The 19,827-nt window shown below is 41.0% G+C and overlaps 1 protein-coding gene across 4 annotated transcripts in view; it reads left to right on the forward strand.

The window, feature by feature from the left end:
• Window positions 1-13,386: 13,386 nt before the first annotated feature.
• CMTR1 (cap methyltransferase 1) overlaps window positions 13,387-19,827 on the forward strand; it is a 54,638-nt gene continuing 48,197 nt past the window's right edge. For 2 of the 4 annotated variants that reach the window (XR_006202580.1, XM_042938616.1), the window contains exons 1-2: window positions 13,387-13,630; window positions 15,605-15,742. Coding sequence is in view for 3 of the 4 variants with exons in the window: in XM_042938616.1 (XP_042794550.1) it covers window positions 15,610-15,742 (133 nt within the window). In the remaining variant the exon portion in view is untranslated. Of the gene's footprint in view, window positions 13,631-15,594; window positions 15,743-19,827 lie in introns of those variants that run through there. The other 2 variants (XM_042938615.1, XM_042938614.1) reach the window with 2 other exon arrangements.

Genomic DNA, 19,827 nt, shown 5'->3' on the forward strand with positions numbered 1-19,827 from the left:
TCTCATTTTTGGTATCAGGATAATGCTGGCCTCATATTAACTGGAAAGTGTTCTTTCTTTTATTTTCTGGAAGAGATTGTGTAGAGTTGGTGTGATTTCTTCTTTATATGTTTGGAAGAATTCAACAGTGAAGCCATCTGGACCTCAATTTTATTTTGAAGTTTTTTTTTTTAAATTAAAACTATGAAGTCATTTTCTTTAACAGATATAGAACTATTCAGATATCAATTTCTTCTTAGGTGAGTTTTGGTAATTTGTAGTTTTTAAGAAACTGGTCAATATCAGTTGGCCCATTTTTATATGTAGGGATGTTCTTAGTATTCCCTTATTATCTTTTTAATGCCTGTAAGGCCTGTAAAGATACTCCCTTTCTGGGGCGCCTCGGTGGCTCAGTTGGTTAGGCCGCCGACTTCGGCTCAGGTCATGATCTCGCGGTCCGTGAGTTCGAGCCCCGTGTCGGGCTCTGTTCTGACAGTCCAGAGCCTGGAGCCTGTTTCAGATTCTGTGTCTCCCTCTCTCTGACCCTCCCCCATTCATGCTCTGTCTCTGTCTCAAAAATAAATAAACGTTAAAAAAAAAATTAAAAAAAAAAGATACTCCCTTTCTCATTCCTGGTATCAGAAATTTATACCTCCTTTTTTTCTTGGTCAGTCTTACAAAAAGATTATTAATTTTACTGATCTTTTCAAAGAACAGCTTCTGGTTTCTTTCTTTTTCTTTTTTGAATTCCACTCATTTTTGCTTTTATTTTTATTATTTCCTTCTTCTGCTTACTTTGGGTTTATTTGCTTTTCCTTTTCTATTTTCTTGAAGTGAAGCTTTGATTGTTGATTGTGACTTTTCTTCTTTTCTGCATTTAATGCAATAAAATTGACCTCTATGCATGATTTATCTGCATGCTGGAAGTTTTTGTATGTTGTATTTTTATTTTTATTTTGTTCAAAATACTTTCTAATTTTCCTTGAGATTTCTTTTTGACCCATAGATCATTTGAAATAATTAATATAAGTACCAAGTATTTGGAGATTTTTCAGTTATCTTTCTGTTATTGATTTCTACTTTAATGCTAAATAGTTAGAGAACTTACTTTGTATGATTTCAATTATTTTAAATGTATCAAGGTTTGTTTAATGATCCAGCATGTAGTCTATCTTGGTGCACATGTGTACTTGAATGTGTATTCCACTGTTGTTGGGTGAAGTGTTCTGTCAGTGTCAGTTAGATCCAGTTGGTTAATGAAGTCGTTCAGATTTTCTATATCCTTCCTGACTTCTGTCTCTTGTCCCACTGATTACTGAGAGATGAACTCACCAACCATAACTGCCCATTTTTCCTTCCATTTCCATCAGTCTTCACTTTTATTTGGAAGTCCTGTTGTGATGCACATACATATTTAAGATTGTTATGTCTTCTTGATCCTTTTTATCATTATACAATGTCTCTCTTTATTCTTGAGAATTTTCCTCTCTCTGAAGTCTACTTTGATATTATTCTAGATCTTTCAGCTTTCTTTTGGTCAGTATTTGCTTGGTATATCATTTCTTGATTCTTTTAATTTTAACTGACTCTTGTATTAAGTGAATTTTTATAGATAGCATATAAATTGGTTCTTGATTTTTTTATCCTTTATGACAATCTTGGTCTTCAAATTGATGTGTTTAGACTATTGACACTAAATACAATTATTGATATATTTGGCTATAGGTCTGCATTCTTTATATTGTGTTTGTTTATACTGTTTGTTCTGTTTTTCATACCTCTGTCTCGTTCTGACTTTTTTGGATTAAGATTCCATTTTAATTGATATAGTAAGTTTTTTTTTTTTTTACTATATCTCTGTATATACTTTAAAAATTCATATTTATTTTTAAAGTAAGAAATAAAAATACATCTTCTCAAGTTACTTCTGACTTGGTTTTCTGATTAAGTGACAGGGATGAACATGGCAGAGAATAGAAGACAGAGAACTCTGAATGTAATTTATTTACTGTTTTTCATTTGCCTACTCTGAAAATGGATTTGAGGCAGCCTCTACTGGTGCTATATATTTCTTTGTGTGGATTCAATTTACTGTCTAGTGTCTTTTCTTTCAGCTTGAAAGATTCATTTCAGTATTTCTTGTAAGGCAGGTCTGATAATGACAAATTTTTGTTTTTAATCTGGGAATGTCTTAATTTCTTCTTTATGACCCCTACCTCCAGTTTGGTTTTGTTGCTATTTTTTTGAAGTTTTGCTGGATATAGAATTCTTAATTTACAATTTTTTTCTTTCAACACTTTTTTTTTTTAAGTTTATTCTGAGAAAGAGAGAGAGCTTGCATGTGAGAGGGGAGGGAAGGCGAGATAGGGAGAGAGAAAGAGAATTCAAAGCAGGCTTCATGTTGTCAGTGTAGAGCCCCACATGGGCTTGATCTCACAAACTGTGAGATCAGGACCTGAGCCAAAATCAAGTGTCAGACACCTGACTGAGCCACCCAGGTGCACTCTGAACATTGTGAATATGTCATCCTACTGTCTTCTGGCCTCCATGATTTCTGATGCAGTCAGCTGTTAATGTTATTGAGGATCCCTTATGACCTCATTTAACCTTACTTATCTCCTAAAAGCCCTATCTGCAGATGCAGTCACATTGGGAATTAGGGCTTCAACATATGAATTTTATGGGGGACAATTCAGTCCATTATAAGCCCCAACAGTGAAATTTTCATGTCAGTTTTTGTACTTTTCAACTCTAGAATTTCTACTTTGTTCTTTTTATTCATTTAAAAAAATTTTTTTTAACATTTATTCATTTTTGAAAGGCAGAGAGAGACAGAGCGCGAATGGGGGAGGGGCAGAGAGAGAGGGAGACACAGAAACAGAAGCAGGCTCCAGGCTCCAGGCTCCGAGCTATCAGCACAGAGCCCAACACGGGGCTCGAACTCACGGACCACGAGATCATGACCTGAGCTGAAGTTGGCCACTTAACCGACTGAGCCACCCAGGCGCCCCTACTTTGTTCTTTTTAAAAAATGATTTCTATCTTCTTATTGATGTTCTCTATTTGGTGAGACACTACCCTCATACTTTCTTTTAATTCTTTGGACATATTATAATAGATGATTAAAAGTCATTATCTACTAGGTTCAGTTTCTGGGCATTCTCTGGTATAGTTTCTATTGGCTGCTTCCCCTCCTTGTATGAGTCATACTTTACCATTTCTTTCTGTCTTGAAAACGGAATGTTTAAAATAATTTTGCAGTGTCCCCTCCCCACCCCGCCCCCCGCCGGCAACTAGTTTGGTTTCATTGCTATTAGTAATATTCCTGAATTCTGTAAAGTTTGCATTCTTTGTCATGGATGGCCACTGAAGTCTCTGCTTGGTTAGTTTAATGGTCAGCTAATGACTGGACAGATTTTCCTTAAATGCCTGGAACCAATAAATCTCCTAGCCTTTGTCAAGGTCTGTGTGTGCATGTTGGGATATGGCTTCAATGCTCTGACAGGCAGTTTGCAACTAACTCTGCCTTTGTCTTCACTTCCTGCTTGTGCAGAGCCGCACAGTAGGTGAGAGGTGAGAGATTATGGCTTCAATGCTCTGACAGGCAGTTTGCAACTAACTCTGCCTTTGTCTTCACTTCCTGCTTGTGCAGAGCCGCACAGTAGGTGAGAGGTGAGAGATTAGGGCCCTCTCAGGTCTTTCTTTTTTTTTTTTTATTATTTTTTTAAATTTTTTTTTCAACGTTTTTATTTATTTTTGGGACAGAGAGAGACAGAGCATGAACGGGGAGGGGCAGAGAGAGAGGGAGACACAGAATCGGAAACAGGCTCCAGGCTCCGAGCCATCAGCCCAGAGCCTGACGCGGGGCTCGAACTCACGGACCGCGAGATCGTGACCTGGCTGAAGTCGGACGCTTAACGACTGCGCCACCCAGGCGCCCCGCCTCTCAGGTCTTTCTTAAGCATGTGCACAGCCCTGCATATTCCTGTAGCCTTCTAGATACCTAGGAATATTCTGGGGCTTTTTAGAGAGCCCTTTGGGCAACTCATTCCCAGATATTTGTTTTTTGTTAGGTCCAACTGGTAACGCTGCCTCAAGTAATGCTTGCCAGTGATTATTTTTGATAATGTTTTGCAAATAGAACTGTTTGCACAGAGTAACCTCTGGGTCAGATAAAATAAAGACATGCTTTGAGAATGGAGTTTTTCAGCAAGCTGCCAGACAGTTAAAATAGAGATAATTCTCTGGAGGTGGGGCTTTGGAGGAGCTCCAAACCTGTTTTGTCCTGCTAGTTGCTGCTAGGTTGATGGTTTTCATAGCTACCATGCTTGTGATGCTGTTGATTTTCAAGTCTACTATGGAGCTGGTGATAAGGGGATAGGATTGGGGCAAGTTAAAATGCCACAAAGCTCACTGTTCTTACTGAACCCATTTTTCCTGAGGAGACCCTCCTTGGATTGTTGCAAGTCTCTGGTTAATTTCTAGAGTTCTAAAAAAATTGATTTTGACAAATTTGCCTGTGTTTTCATTGCTTCTATGGAAGACTGTGTTTTTAGAGGTCCTTACTATGCTATTCCAGAAGTTGGAATTCTTAAATCTTTTTTAAGGGGTTGCTCTAGGGATTACAATATGCATAGCTAACTTTTCATAGTCTATTTAGAATTAATATTTTACAACTTTCAGCAGAATATGGAAACCTTGCCACCTTATAGGTCATTTTGCCATCCCGCATTCATGTTATAGTTGTCATACATAGAGACAGACATCTACAATGGTCTACATCCATTGAAAACCCCATCAGACGATGTTATATTTTTTCCTTTCAAATCTCATGTGAATTTTAAAGAACATAAAAGTAGAAAAACAGTTTATGATATTTACTTAAATACTTACCATTTTTATCATTCTTCCTTCATTCCTGACATTTCCGATGTGAAATCCATAGTTGCTCTAATTGTTGTTTTTCTATATATGATATTCAGTTTTTCTCTGTTTTCTTTTTTTTTTTTTTTTAAGTTTATCATTCATTTTGAGAGAGAGGGAACATGCTCAGGAGGGGCAGAAAGAGAGGGAGAGAGAGAATTCCAAGTAGGCTCTGCATTGTCAGTGCAAGGAGCAGATGCGGGGCTTAAACACATGAACCTGTGAGAGCATGACCTGAGCTAAAATCAAGAGTCGGACACTTAATTGACTGAGCCACCCAGGCGCCCCTCTTGCTGCTTTCAAGATAGTTTCTTTGTCATTAGTTTTCAGCAGTTTGGTTATGATGCTTTTGGGAATAGATTTCTTTGAGTTTTTCATGTTTGGAGAGTTGTGAGCTTCTGGAATCTATAAATTTATGGGTCCCCCCCCCCCACCTTTTGGAAGTTTTCAGCCATTATTTCTTCAAATATTTTTTTCTGCACCCAATATTTTGTCTTTCTGTCTTCCTTCTGGGACTGGTGTCAGACCTTTTGATGTTTTCCCACAGGTCCCTGACATTCTGTTCATTTTTTTTTTCTTTGTTGTTCAGATTGGAGAGTTTCCATTGATTTATCTTCAAGTTCAATGACTCTTCCTCTGGCATTGCCATTCGGATATTGAGTTCATCCAGTGAAATTTTTGTTTCTCTTACTGTATTTTTCAATTCTAAAATCCCTACTTGGTTCTCTTTTATATTTTTTCTTTCTCTGTGGAAACTTACTATTTTTCTATTCATTTTAATAGTCTGCATTCCTTCTTAGGTTGTGGTTATAATAGACATTTTTTTTCAATTGTGAGGAAAACACATAAAAATTTACCATTTGTAAATTGTAACCATTTATTTTCATCTTAACCATTTTAATTTTTTTTATGATTTTTTTTAAGTAATCTCTACACCCAACATGGGGCCTGAACTAACAACCCCAAGATCAAGAGTCTCACGCTCTACCAACTGAGCCAGCCAGGCGCTCCTCATCTTAACCATCTTAAAACGTACAGTTCAGTAGTGTTAACTATATTCATATTGTTGTGCAACAGATCTTTAGACACTTAGGTTGCTTCTATTTCTTGACTACTGTGAATAATGCTTCAATGACCAGGGATGTGCAAATATCTCTTTCAGATCCTGCTTTTGATTCTTTTGGATATATACCTGGAAGTGGGATTGCTGAATCATATGGTAGCTCTATTTTTAATTTTTTGAGGAACCTCCATACTGTTTTCCATAGTGGCTGCACTTGACATTCCCACCAACAGAGCACTAGGGTTTCAATTTCTGCATACCCTCATCAATACTTGTTATTTTCTGTTATAGTATATATTTAAAAAATTTTTAACATTTTTATTTATTTTTGAGAGAGAAGGAGAGAGAGAGAGAGAGAGAGAGAGAGAGAGAGAGAGAGAGCGCACATGAGTGGGGAAGGTAGAGAGAGAGAGGGAGACACAGAATCTAAAGCAGGCTCCAGTCTCTGAGCTGTCAGCACAGAGCCTGACATGGGGCTTGAACCCACAAACCATGAGATCATGACCCGAGCTGAAGTCAGACACTTAACAGACTGAGCCACCCAGGCACCCCTGTTTCATTTTTTGATAGTGACCATCCTAATGGGTGTGAGGTGATGTCTCATTGCAGTTTGGATTTTCATTTTTCTAATGATTTCTGATATTAAGCATATTTTCATATTCTTGTTGGCCATTTGTATTTTCTCTTTGCAGAAATGTCTATTCAAGTCTTTTGCTCATTTTTAAATTGGGCTATTTGTTTTGGTCACTGTTATTTTATAACAGTTATTATAAACAGTTATTATAAACAGTTATTATTTGTCTTTTGAGGTGCCTGTGTGTCTCAGTTGGTTAAGCAAATGACTTCAGCTCAGGTCATGATCTTGCGGTTTGTTGGTTCGAGCCCCACATCAGGCTGTAGGCTGACAGCTCAGAGCTGGGAGCCTGCTTTGAATTCCGTGTCTCCCTCTTTCTCTGCCCCTTCCTTGCTCAGGCTCTGTCTCTCTCTCTCTCTCTCTCAAAAATAAATATATATTAAAAAAAAACCTTTTGTCTCTTGCAGGATATAGGATTAATATACAGAAGTTAATCAGTTTCTTATATACCAGAATGAACAAACGGAACTTGAAATTAAAAACACAATATTATTTACTTTAACACCCTCAAAAATGAAATACTTAGGTATAAATCTAACAAAATATGTACAAGATCTATAGGAGAAAAAGTATAAAATTCCAATTAATGAAATAAAAGATCTAAATAAATGGAGAGATATTCCATGTTTATGGATAGGAATACTTAATATTGTCAAGATATCAATTTCACCCAACTTTATCTATAGATTCAATGCAATCCCAATCAGAATCCCAGAAGGTTATTTTGTGGATAATGACAAACTGATTATTATTTTTTTGATGTTTATTTACCTGTTTAGAGAGAGAGAAAGAAAGCATGATTGAGGGAGGGGCAGAGAGAAAGGGAGCAAGAGAATCTCAAGCAGGGCCCATGCCCCAATGCTGGGCCTGATCCCACAAAGCAGGAGACCATGACCCAAGCCAAAATCAAGAGCTGGAGATGCTTAAACAACTGAGCCACCCAGGTGCCCCTTGACAAACTGATCCTAAAGTTTATATTGAAAGACAAAAGGTACAGAATAGGCAACACATTATTGAAGGTGATGAAAAAAGTTGGAGGGCTGACATTACCCAACTTTAAGACTTACTGTAAAGCTGTGGTAATCAAGATAATGTGGTATGGACCAAAGAATAGACAAATAGATCAGTGGAACAGAATAGAGAGCCCAGAAATAGACCCACACAAATATAGCCAACTGATGTTTGACAAATGAATAAGGGTAATACAATGGAGAAAAAAATCTTTTCAACAAATGGTGCCTGAATAACTGGACATCCACATTTAAAACAATCTAGACAGAGACCTTACACATTTCACCAAAATGGACTCAAAATGGATAACAGACCTAAATGTAAAACACAAAGCTGTAAAGTTTCTAGAAGAGAACATATGAGAAATCCCAGATGAATTTGAGTATGAGGATGACTTTCAAGATACAACACCAGGGGCGCCTGGGTGGCGCAGTCGGTTAAGCGTCCGACTTCAGCCAGGTCACGATCTCGCGGTCCGTGAGTTCGAGCCCCGCGTCAGGCTCTGGGCTGATGGCTCGGAGCCTGGAGCCTGTTTCCGATTCTGTGTCTCCCTCTCTCTCTGCCCCTCCCCCGTTCATGCTCTGTCTCTCTCTCTGTCCCAAAAATAAAAAAAAAAAAAAATAAATAAAAAAAAAAAAAAAAAAAAAAAAAAAAAAGATACAACACCAAAGGCATTATTTATGAAAAAAATAATTGATATGCTAGACTTCATTAAAATAAAAAACCTGTTCTATGAAAGACAATGTCAAGAGAATGAGAAGACAGACTGGGAGAAAATATTTGCCAAAGACACATCTGATAAAGTACATTACCTAAGATTTATGGAGAACTCTTAGAACTTCATAAGACAGCAGACAACTTAATTATAAAATAGGCCAAAGACCTGACCAGACACCTCACCAAAGAAGATATACAAATGGCAAATCAACATATGAAAAGATGCCCCACATCATATGCCATCAGAGAAATGCAAATTAAAATAAGATACCATCACACACACACACTGGAATGGCCAAAATTCAGAATACTGATACCACCAAGCATTGGTGTGGGTGTGGAACAAGAGGAACTCTCATGCATTGCTGGTGAGAATGTAAGATAGTACAGCCACATTGGAAGACAGTTTGATAGTTTCTTATAAAACTAAATATACTCTTAAGATACTATCCAGAAATTGTGCTCCTTGGTATTTACCCAAAGGAGTTGAAAACTTATGTCCACACCAAAACATCCACATGGATGTTTACAGCAGCTTTATTCATAACTTAGAAGTAACAGAATAACCAAGATATCCTTCAGTAGGTGAATGGATAAATAACTGTGGTACATCCAGGCAATGGAATATTATTGAGCACTAAAAAGAAATGAGCTATTTAGCCATGAAAAGACCTGGAGGAAACTTAGTGCGTATTACTAACTAATGACACTCTGGAAAAGACAAAAACTATGGTGGCAGTAAAAAGATCAGTGGTTGCCAGGGTTTGGGGTGGGGAGGGAAAAATAGGTAGAATGCAGAGGACTTTTACAGTAGTGAAAATATTATGTATGAAACCATATGATGAATACATGTCATTATACGTTTGTCCAAACCCTCAGAATGTGCAACATCAAGAGTGAACCCTAATGTAAACTCCGGACGTTGGGTGATTATGACTTGTCAGTGTAAGTCCATCAATTGTAACAAATGTACTATTCTTGTGGGAGATGTTGATAAAGGGGGAAGCTACCACACATGTGTGGGGGCAGGGGTATATGGAAAATCTCTGTACTTTCCCTTCAATTTTGCTGTGAACCTTAAACTCTAGAAAAGATAAAGTCTTTTTTTTAAGTTTACTTGTTTATTTTGAGAGAGAGTGTGTGGAGGAGGGGCAGAGAAAGACGGGGCGGGGTGGGGGGGGGAGAGAACCCCAAGCAGGCTCTGCACTGTCAGCGCAGAGCCTGAAGTGGGGTTCAATGTCACCAACCTTGAGATCATGACCTGAGCTGAAATCAAGAGTTGGTTGCTCAACTGACTGAGCCACCCAGGCACCTGAGTAGTTTTGGATTTTATCTTGGACGCTTTGAATATTACATATATGATGCTGGGTCTTGCTCAAATCCTATGGAGAATGTTGATTTTTTTTTTCTTTTTTGGTTTATTTGTTTTTGTTTGGTTGTTTTTTGTTCTGTTTTTGTTTGTTTTAACTGGGAACTGGGGGCACCTGGGTGGCTCAGTTGGTGAAGTGTCCAACTCTTGATCTCAGCTCAGGTCTTGATCTCAGGGTCATGAGTTCAAGCTCCACATTGGACCCCGTGCTGGGCGTGGAGCCTACTATAAACAAACAAACAAACAAACAAGCAAGCAAAATAATGGGGAACTGGCCCAAGTAGGTCCAAACCACAATTGCCTATCTACCTTCTGTGGGCTGTGATTCTAATGGGCTGTAGGCTTTGTCCGCATTGTCACCTGGTGACTGCCGGGAGACTGGGATGGAAGTGAATTAAAGAAGCTGACAAAACACCCCCCCCCCCCCCACTTTCTGTAATCTGTAGGAACCTCTTTCTTGCTTCTGGGATGAGAAATACATGGTTTCTCTTGGAGTTCTTTTCACCTGCACCTGTTGGATAGCTCCACGTTTCAAGCTGCCTTTCATTCCCGGCCAGGAGATACCAACGAGGTTAGAATTGGGAAACTTATCTCCAATTTGGTGGTTCTTTGACTTCTGGTTTCCTTCTCCACTAATCCTGCTACCATTTCCTTTTCAGGATCCTTAGAGAGATGTTCCATGCATTCTTCCTAGGTTTTAGTTGCATTCAGTTGGAGAAATGGGATGGAATGTATTTTCTCCATTTTGACAAGAATTGCAACTTTCTTTCTTTTTATTACTGAGTATTATGTGTTTTTTGGATGTAAGTCATTTGTCAGATATATGTGTTGTGAATGTTTTTCTCTCAGTCTGCGGCTTGCTTATTCAATTTCTTTTTCTTAAAGATTTTATTTTTAAGTAATCTCTACACCCAACTCGGGGCTGGAACTCACAACCCTGAGATCAAGAATTGCATGCTCTACTGACTGAGCCAGCTAGGTGCCCTTTGCCTGTTGAATTTCTTAATGGTGTCTTTTTTATTTTTTAAATGTTTATTTATGTTTTTCAGAGAGAGAGAGAGAGAGAAAAAGCTAGGGGCAGAGAGAGAGGGAGACAGAGAATCCCAAGCAGGCTCCATGCCATCAGTGCAGAGCCCGATGCAGGGCTCAAACCCACAAACCATGAGATCATGACCTGAGCTGAAATCAAGAGTCAGAGGCTTAACCCACTGAGCCACCCAGGTGCCCCTCTTAATGGTGTCTTTTGACGAGCAACAGCCTCTTATTTTTTTCCCAAAATTTTATTTAAATTCTAGTTATTTAACATACAGTGCAATATTGGTTTCAGGAGCAAAAAGCCTTTTATTTGATGAGGTCTATTAAGTTTTTCTTCTGATTAATGCTGTTCTGGTCTTTTGTGAAAAAAACCTTTGTCTACTCCATGTCTGCAAGGATATTCTCCTGTTTTCTTTTTTTAACTTCCTTGTCCCCCTGTTTATGGAGTTATAATAACATATAGTATCAGTTTAAGGTGTGTAACATAATGACAATATGTATATGTTGTGAAATGATTACCACAAATAAGTTACTATCCATCACCTCACACAGTGGTAATTGTTTTTCTTGTGATGAGAACTTTTAAGATCTACTCTGTTAGTAACTTTCAAATATACATTACTGTTCTCCATAGTTGCTAATGTTTTCTTTTACAAGCTTTACCATTTTTGCTCTTATGTTTAGGTCTGATCCATTTTGATTTAATTCTGCACATGGTGTAAGGTAGAAATCAAGATTTATCATTCCCCTAAATACTTACTTGGTTGTTTCAGCTCTATTCATTGTTTTTTTACTCATATATATCAAAAACTAATTTTATCTTTAATTTTCCTATTTTTAAAATCATTACTTAATGCTTTACATTAAAATTACAAAAAAATCACAAAGTTCATTAAATAATTTATTTCAATATAATTGATTTCCCCTGTTATCTAAACTTGTATTTTGTACCATTCAAATTATTATTTTTGAGAATGGGTCTGTCCATAAGCTTTACAAGATTACCAAAGGTGTCTAAGGCACACATACGTTAAGAATCTGTCGTGAGTTGGTTTAAATGCTCATCTGCTGCTTCCTGGTTCTGTGACCTTGGGCACATCACTTAACCTTCATTCATCTTCCATACTTCAACAGATTCAATAAATGTCTATTGAGCACCTACTACCAGCCACTGTATTAAATCTTATGGATCTTAAGGATTTAATACAGACAGATGGAGATAACCTTTCTTAAAATTTCTTTTAATGTTTATTTATTTTTGAGACAGAGAAAGACAGAGCATGAGCTGGGGAGGGGAAGAGAGAGAGGGAGACACAGTCTGAAGCAGTGCCCAGGCTCTGAGCTGTCAGCACAGAGCCTGATGCAGAGCTCGAACTCATGAACTGTGAAATCATGACCTGAGCTGAAGTCACATGCTTAACAGACTGAGCCACCCAGGCACCCCGGAAAGAACCTTTCTTGTACAAAATTTACAACCGAGTTGGGGAGGCAAACCTGTCAAGGGGTCATTACACAACACTGTGATAAATGCTTTGATAGCAGAAGGACAAAGCTATGGGAACACAGGGTGGGACTCCCAACCCATACTTGGGGAGTCCGGAAAGATTTCCAGATAAGGATGCTAAACACATATCAGGGATATGTGGACATTAGCCAAGCAAAGGGGGAGAAGAGCTATCCAGACAGGAGGATGAACCCTTAGGAGACATGGCAATGGGGATAAAGGATCAGTAACACAAGGCATGACTGCAGAAGGGGTGAGACTGGAGAGTTTTGTAACCATCTCAGGGACATTAGCTTCAACCTAAGTGAAATAGGAAGTCCTTGCTGGGTTTTAACCATTGATAGGTAGTGACAGGATCAGAATAAATTTTTAAAAATCTACACCAGAGGCATCACCAATGGAGACAGGGATAATGGTTTGGAGATTATTGGACTAATCTTGGTTAGAGAAAGTGAGTGCATGGGTTGTGGCAATGGGGATGGAGAAGAATGGATATATATGAGACATAATTAGGAGGTAAACTCAATTAAGTGTATATTGGGAGGACTTGGGGAATGAGGAAAATGGGCCATCTCAGATTTCTGGTTGGATCAACAGGATGAATGGTGGTGCCATTCACTGGGAAAAGGGCAGGTTTACAGAACATAAAGTCAGATTAGAATTTATGGGTGTGAAGTGACTGAGTGAGAATGTTCAGCACACGTCTGGCCATATTGGCTAGAAAACTGGAAGAGGGTTTGGGATGGGAAACCATCTGCGTCCATATGGTAAGATGCCATAGGCAGCATTCCTTCTTTCCTCCCGACCTTCGTTCAACATCTGGTTAGGATATACTATATGCTGGATGTTGGGGATACAGCCAGCAGTGAACAAGAAGACTGGGTTTCTGCCCTCAACCAGTTCACCATTTACCTTTCTCAACTTGTTCTTAATCTGTAAACTGAAGACAATGAGATTAAGTGAAATGAGGTGATGTGACGACACCTGCTCTTCCAATTTTTATATTTGTTTGTCGTCCCCAGAGCGGGAAGAGAAGGTACCTCGGTTACTTTTACTTTCGTATCCTTCCCCGCTAGGCTCTTCCGCGCAGGCGCCTTGGAAGGCCCTGGGTGGGGGTGGGGCGGGCCCTAACCTGGGTCTTCTTCCCCGGGGCCAGGACCCGGCCGCGGGAAGGAGCGGGCTGCCCGTGACGTCATCAAACTGCGCAGCCCGCAGGGCGGGACCCGAGCGCGACAGCGCGGCCGGCGGACCTGGCTGGCTTGTGGGGGAAACGAAACTGAGGGAGGAGGCGGCGGCTCTGGCAGCGGCAGGGCCAGGCCTGGTGGAGGAGGCGGCGGCAACGGCGGCCTGACCCCCCCCTCTCCGCTCCCAGGCAGCTCACCCTCTCCCCTCAGCGTGAGTGCCGACGCGCGGCCCGGGGGGAGCGAGCGGGCGGGCGCGCGGGCTCAGCATCCCTCTCCCCTCCACCGCCGCCTCGGCCACGCACCGGCGGTGGTGACCCTCGCCGCCCCTTCTCTCTCCCCTCCTCCTCTCCACCCTCCCCCGCTCCCCACCCGCTCTTCCAGCTCCCGCAGCCCGAGCTGCCGCTGACAAACGTTTCTGCGCACATATTCACACACGTTGTTTTCAAATGAAAAGACCGGCTCGGAGAGATGGGAGCTCATCTCCTCCCTCAGTGGATAGGGGTGGCAGTGCGAAACCGACACCCCGGGAGAGAAGACTGGAGAGGGGATTTGAACCCGTCCCTTGGGGGAGCAGCAGGTAGAACCAGGCCTCTTGCCTTCCACGCAGAAGTTCCCTGCCTGGGCACATTCTTCTGGCCTGTGTCGGTCACTGGAGCAGGGCACTGGTTAAGGTGTGCGGCCTTCCCCTCTCAGGCCTCGGTTTTTTTCCAGTGGAAAATGAGAGCGCTGGAGTAGATGATTTGGAAGGCCCAAATCTAAGATGGTTTGGGGAGGAGCATCAGTGTCTCCTGCCTTTCACACAACTATGTATTCTTTTTTTGCACCCACCGCGACGCAGTCCACGTTGAATTCCCGTTGCTTACCATCTCTCAGAGTCGCTAGTAATCAGATGGCCCTTTTACTTTTGTTATGGGCCTTTGGGGGCATTTAAGACGCTGGTTTAAAGTGAAACGTGGTCTTACTTTCTCTTTGTTCAGTGTCTCCCGTTTTTCTTCCCTGGGATAACCCCTGCCTGTGCCTAGTAAAAGGCTGCTTCCTTAAAGAGGATAAGATTATGCATTGGGTTGATGGGCTCATCCTTGAGCTGGAGAGAAGTGAAACATGTGATTCAGGGTTTTGTGAGATTGAAGGGATCAGTGATATCTGTGCATTTCATTGCTTTCTTCCTGCTGTGATTCATGTTAAAAGACCATTTTGTGCCTCTGCACCTCCCCTTCCTCAAGGAATTGCAGCCCAGCTGGTCACCCACCTGTTGGCTCCTATGTTTTGAGTTCTTTCTCTTTTCTGAGTCTTAACAGACAGTCAGTTGTGTGTAAACCACACTGTATTCACTACTACTCTTGCTTGCTCTTTGACTTGATCATTCCTTAAAGTTTCTAGATGTAATAATCACTTCATTCCATCGCATTTTTTCCCCCTCATGCTTACCTCCTGTGCCTACACATGGGCATGGGTGATGGTGATGTGGTGCCTGATTGTTTCCATCCTCTTTTCACGGAGGTGTGTTCGTGTTCTTAAAATTATTTTTGTACCTGAGTCCTATGACGTGGCTACTTCTGGTTTCAGTAATTTTCCTACTCTTCTGTATCCTCAGCCCTGAGTCAACTACTGTTTCCATTCCTTACTCATTAAAAACTTTCCCAATTCTTCCATGCTTTCAAATATCCCGAAATAAACCAAAGCCAGTATTTTTATCATATTATGTAATCCGTTAATTGTCTTGCTAAAATAATAATGGTGATGGAGCAGTCATTCTGGGGTGGTCCCTTCACCTTCTGGAATGGTTGATACTCATTAGGTCCAGTTTACACTGTTGTCATGCATGGCTAGTGTTGCATGAAAAGTATAGAATGATAAGTTCCCAAGGCTTTTTTTTTTTTTTTTTCCTCCTTGTGGCCTGTGGAGTTGATCCATGACTTTTTGGTATCTGACACCCTTTCCCTGAGGCCTCTGGGTCTGTAAGCACCACACATTATCCAGTAAAATTAACTGCTATTATTGAAGACGAGCTTGGCTAGCATCCTTCCTGGACTTCAATTTGAGGAAGAGGCTATTCAAGTGCTGGCACTGGAAGCTATTTAGAATTGCCAAATCCCATTCCATTGACGACTTTTACCTTGGAATCCCTGCTCTGATCCTAGTGGCTCTGACAAGGGCAGCTGACTATCTGGATTTATGGTTGCAGTAACAATGAGGAGGAGAAATGATCCAGAATGCACTGCCCCTATCAAGAAACAGAAGAAAAGAGTTGCAGAGCTTGCCCTGAACCTCAGCTCTACGTCTGATGACGAACCTCCCTCTTCTGTCAATCACGCAGCAAAAGGTATGCTTGCCCATGTGATGTGAGGCCACTGGCCATCTGGTTATTTGAATCCCTGGTGCCTGAATTGGGCAGAACACAGTCCACTGCCCCTTGAGGGAAATTAGGCAAGTTCTACAGAGAGTTGTTTGCTATAGCTTCTCTTGCTTCTGCCATTCTTCTACTAGGAACGGGCAACTTGTTTTAAATAAAAAAATTCGAATTTTGACAGTAGTGCCTTAGTTCTGCTGCTGGCCTTTCAGCAGGTGGCACTCTTTTGCTGCCTTAAACCTGTTGGAGGTAGTGGTGAGCATTGAGTGCCCTGTGCTCTTAATTGCTGTTAATGATCCTGGGGCTCTTTCACAGGGGATGGGCTCTTTGCTGCAGTGATCTGGCCTAATTCCCCTCAGGTTTTTGTATTCTGTTTTCTCAATTCCCTCAGCATGTGTGACCAGAAACACCTAAATGAATTGGAGCATCCTGTGCTCACTATTGACGTTAAACTCAAAAGATTTCACTGATCTGGTTGAAACTGACGTTTGCTTTGCCTGTTTTTTAGGGTTATGGACATTCACAGTTTCCATAGGTAACTTTCTGTGAGAAATTGTAAGGTGCCTACGAGCTTGCCTCAGATACCAAGCAATTAGAAGTAGTTCCACTTACATTTACCTTGACTTGCCAGCTGTATTTCCTAGGGCTACTGTAACAAATAACCACAAACTGGGTGGCTTAAGACAACAAATTTATTCTCCGTAGTTCTGGAGGCTCCATGTCTGAAATCACGGTGTCGGCAGGGCTGTGCTCCCTCCTAAGTCTCTTGGGAAGGATCCTTCCTTGCCTCTTCTAGCTTCTGGTAGTTGCTGGCAGTCCTTGGTGTTCTTGGCTTATAGCAGCATAACTCCAGTCTGCCTCTGACTTCCCTCTGTGTGTGTCTGTGTGCAAATTCCTTTATAACGACATCAGTCATTGGATCAGGGCCCACCCTAATCTAGTATGACCTCATTTTAATTTGATTACATCTGCAAAGACCATATTTCCAAATCTCACATTTCCCAGGTGCTGAGTGGATATAGCTTTTTGGAGGGACGCTAGTCAGTCCAGTATACCAGTCATCTTGGATTTTGGATCCTTTGCTGGATCACTGGTAAATTAGAATGAAATTTGGTGACAGATTGGTGACTGAAAGGGTATGAAGCATCCTTTGAGAGTGGTAGGAAATACAGTTTACAAGTGGTAGACTAATGGAAGGACAGTTACTCATCAGTTGTACTGAGAAGCTGGTTCCGAGAGGAGAAGCTTGACCGGCAGTAGAGCTGAATGAAGCATTTGGTGCAGCTGTGGTCCCGGTTGAATAAGAGACTCATAACCTTGTGTGTGGAGATATGTTTGCCTTTAAAGTTGTCATAGTAGCTTCCATTCCAGGTAGCTGAGAAAGGCTGTATGTAATTGAGGTTACTAAGTGGGAAGGCAAAAACATACTGGGTGCGTTGGTTCTAGGGACTGTTGAAGAAAGGGAGTTTTGCTTTTCACCTGGGATTTGAGCAGCTTGGTGAAAGTAGAGTCTCCTTAGGTAGAACTCTGGGTTATTGGGAGAGATGGCCTACAAGAGAAGAAGGGAAAGCACATCTGTGCTTTCACAATTTCTCAAATGCTTTTCACGTTTCTCAGATGTGCTCAGGTGCCGGCAGTATTTGGGTCTAAGCGGTTCTCGGGGGACATCTCTTTGAGGTAAGGAGAGGGCAACGCCCAGGTAGAGGAAGGTACATGGTTAAGGATCTTATAAGGGAACCAGTCTGATTTAAATTTCAAGCTTTTAAAATGGACTGAATTGAGATTACCCAACTCCCCCCTGCATCCCCCTTAATTGCACCAAATAGCTTTAACCTTTTCTGGAAGTAGCGCCATATGATTCAGTTAGGATTGACTATTGCTGTTGTGTGTACAGAATGGAAGTCTAGATGTGGCCAGTACCTTGTACGTGTCTGGCAGTAGGCCATTTGGTCCTTTTCATTTTTCAGGAAATGAGGCGGGAGGCAGAGGCAAAGAAACATTGTGAGATTTCCCTGGTTTAGCTTATTTTAGGAAGGGGCAGCTCCACGTCACAAAAACTGAGGGCTGGAGTCTGGTGTCTTCATCAGCAAGATTGCTTTCTGTGCTGCCCCCACCCCACCTCCCGCATGGAATAGATGCTTAATAAATATTCACTGAATAGAATTGATAGAAGTACCAGTAGCATCTTTTCCAAGGAGCTTAAAATGCTTCACCTCTTTCATTTTGCCTGTCCTCCTCCATTCTGTAGAAGATCATTTCACTAAGTACTTAGCATTTATATCATTTCTGTTCTGTATTGGCTTTTCTTAGGTGTCCCCTGGACGGTGTGCCCTGGTAGTTTACTGTCTCTCCAGAAACTACATTTGCTGGGGTTTATATACAGCTTTCCTAGTGAGGTCATTGCATTAAAGCAAATGTGTTTCCTTCTGCTTCAACCACTTCTACCTGAACATACTGTTGAACAGATGACTGAAAAATGCTCTTTAGGGAGTACAAATAGAAAAACAAAAAATAGTAGTTACTGTTTTTGTCTTTCTGTGCTTTCTTGTGCTTTCTGTCTTTATTTGTGCTTTGTCTGCTACTTCAGTGCAATGACTCATTAATACATCTATTTAGTTTAATCAGTGTGTTTATTTTACTTTATTGACAAGGTAACTGCGTTGCCTGGTCAGAGATTGACATTTGACCAGAGTAAAGGAAAAAAGGGATGTTATTGTAATGGCCACTGTGGCATCATGTGTTCTTTTGAGTTTTGTTTTGTTAAGTTTATTCATTTTTGAAAGAGGGAGAGAGACACAGTGTGAGCAGGGGAGGGGCAGAGAGAGACTGAGACACAGAATCCAAAGCCGGCTCCAGGCTCTGAGCTGTCAGCACAGAGCCTGACGTGGGGCTCGAACTCCCTAACCTCGAGATCATGACCTGAGCTGAAGATGGACGCTCAACCAGCTGAGCCACCCAGGTGCCCCTCTTTTGAGTATTTTAAGAGGACTTTGAAGGATTTTTAAGCCTAAATAAACTCTTGGAAATTTGCTATTAAGTAACAACCTTTTGAAGTAAGAAGAGGCAGGTGGAGGTCATTTTGTTCTTTTTAGTTGTTTCTCTCAGGGAAAATGAGGTCTAGGCTCCAAGACAGTTTCCTTTTCTCTTTAGCTGTGTGTGTATCCAGTGCGGGCTCCTGGCCCTCCCACAGTGTGTTGCTTTGGATGTTGCCAGGCCCTTTTGCTGGCACCACGCTAGTAGCGTCTTCCCCTCCACCAGGTTTAATTCTTCCCTAAATAGGCTATTTTCCCTGAAACACCATCGCTTTCCTGTCAGCCCAGATTCATGACCTTAATCAAAAACTTCCTTTATCGGTATCTGCTTAAATTGCTCTAACGAGTTACCATTTGTCTGGCATGAAGGAGAAATTGAGTCTTTAAACAGGAATGAGTGTATTCCAAAGCAGTTGTTAGGCAGGATGCGATATTTATTAAAATCCATAATTTATTCTTCTGTATCTGTGTGCTGCTCACCTTGGCCGTTAGTGGTTGGAACTGCCTCTCTATATGTGTTGTCACTCTCATTTTTAATCTTGGCTTGTTTGCCCTACTGTTCTATTGCCATGTAAAAAATTCTGCCCTACTGTTGTATTGCTATGTGAAAAATTTTGAACTTTTCTTCTTTAAAATGATTTAAGAGTAATGATTTCTATCAGGTAGAGAAGAATTCTTAAATGAAAACTCTAAATAATGTTTTGGGCTCTCTGCTAGGTTTTAGAAGGGGAGCTCCTGGGGAGGTAAATGGGAGTGCCACCCAGCTTTGGCAAGTTCTTAATGAAACTGATCATTTTAATAGACTGACCTTATTACTCCTGTTAATTTATATCTTCATTACAAAATTGCCCAGTGTTTGCTAAATTCTTATCAGTCTTGGGAGGCTAAATCTCCTCTTTAGTTACTGCTGCAGCAATGACAATTGTCTCCTTTTCATCTGAAAAGAGTGGCCCCAAAGGCCCAGGGGTAAAATGGGTAGTGACTGTGGCAGTCTGTGGACATCAGGATTAATCCAGGCAACTTTAT

Source organism: Panthera leo, chromosome B2 (genome assembly GCF_018350215.1).
Source record: "Panthera leo isolate Ple1 chromosome B2, P.leo_Ple1_pat1.1, whole genome shotgun sequence".
Classification (NCBI taxonomy): Eukaryota; Metazoa; Chordata; class Mammalia; order Carnivora; family Felidae; genus Panthera; species Panthera leo.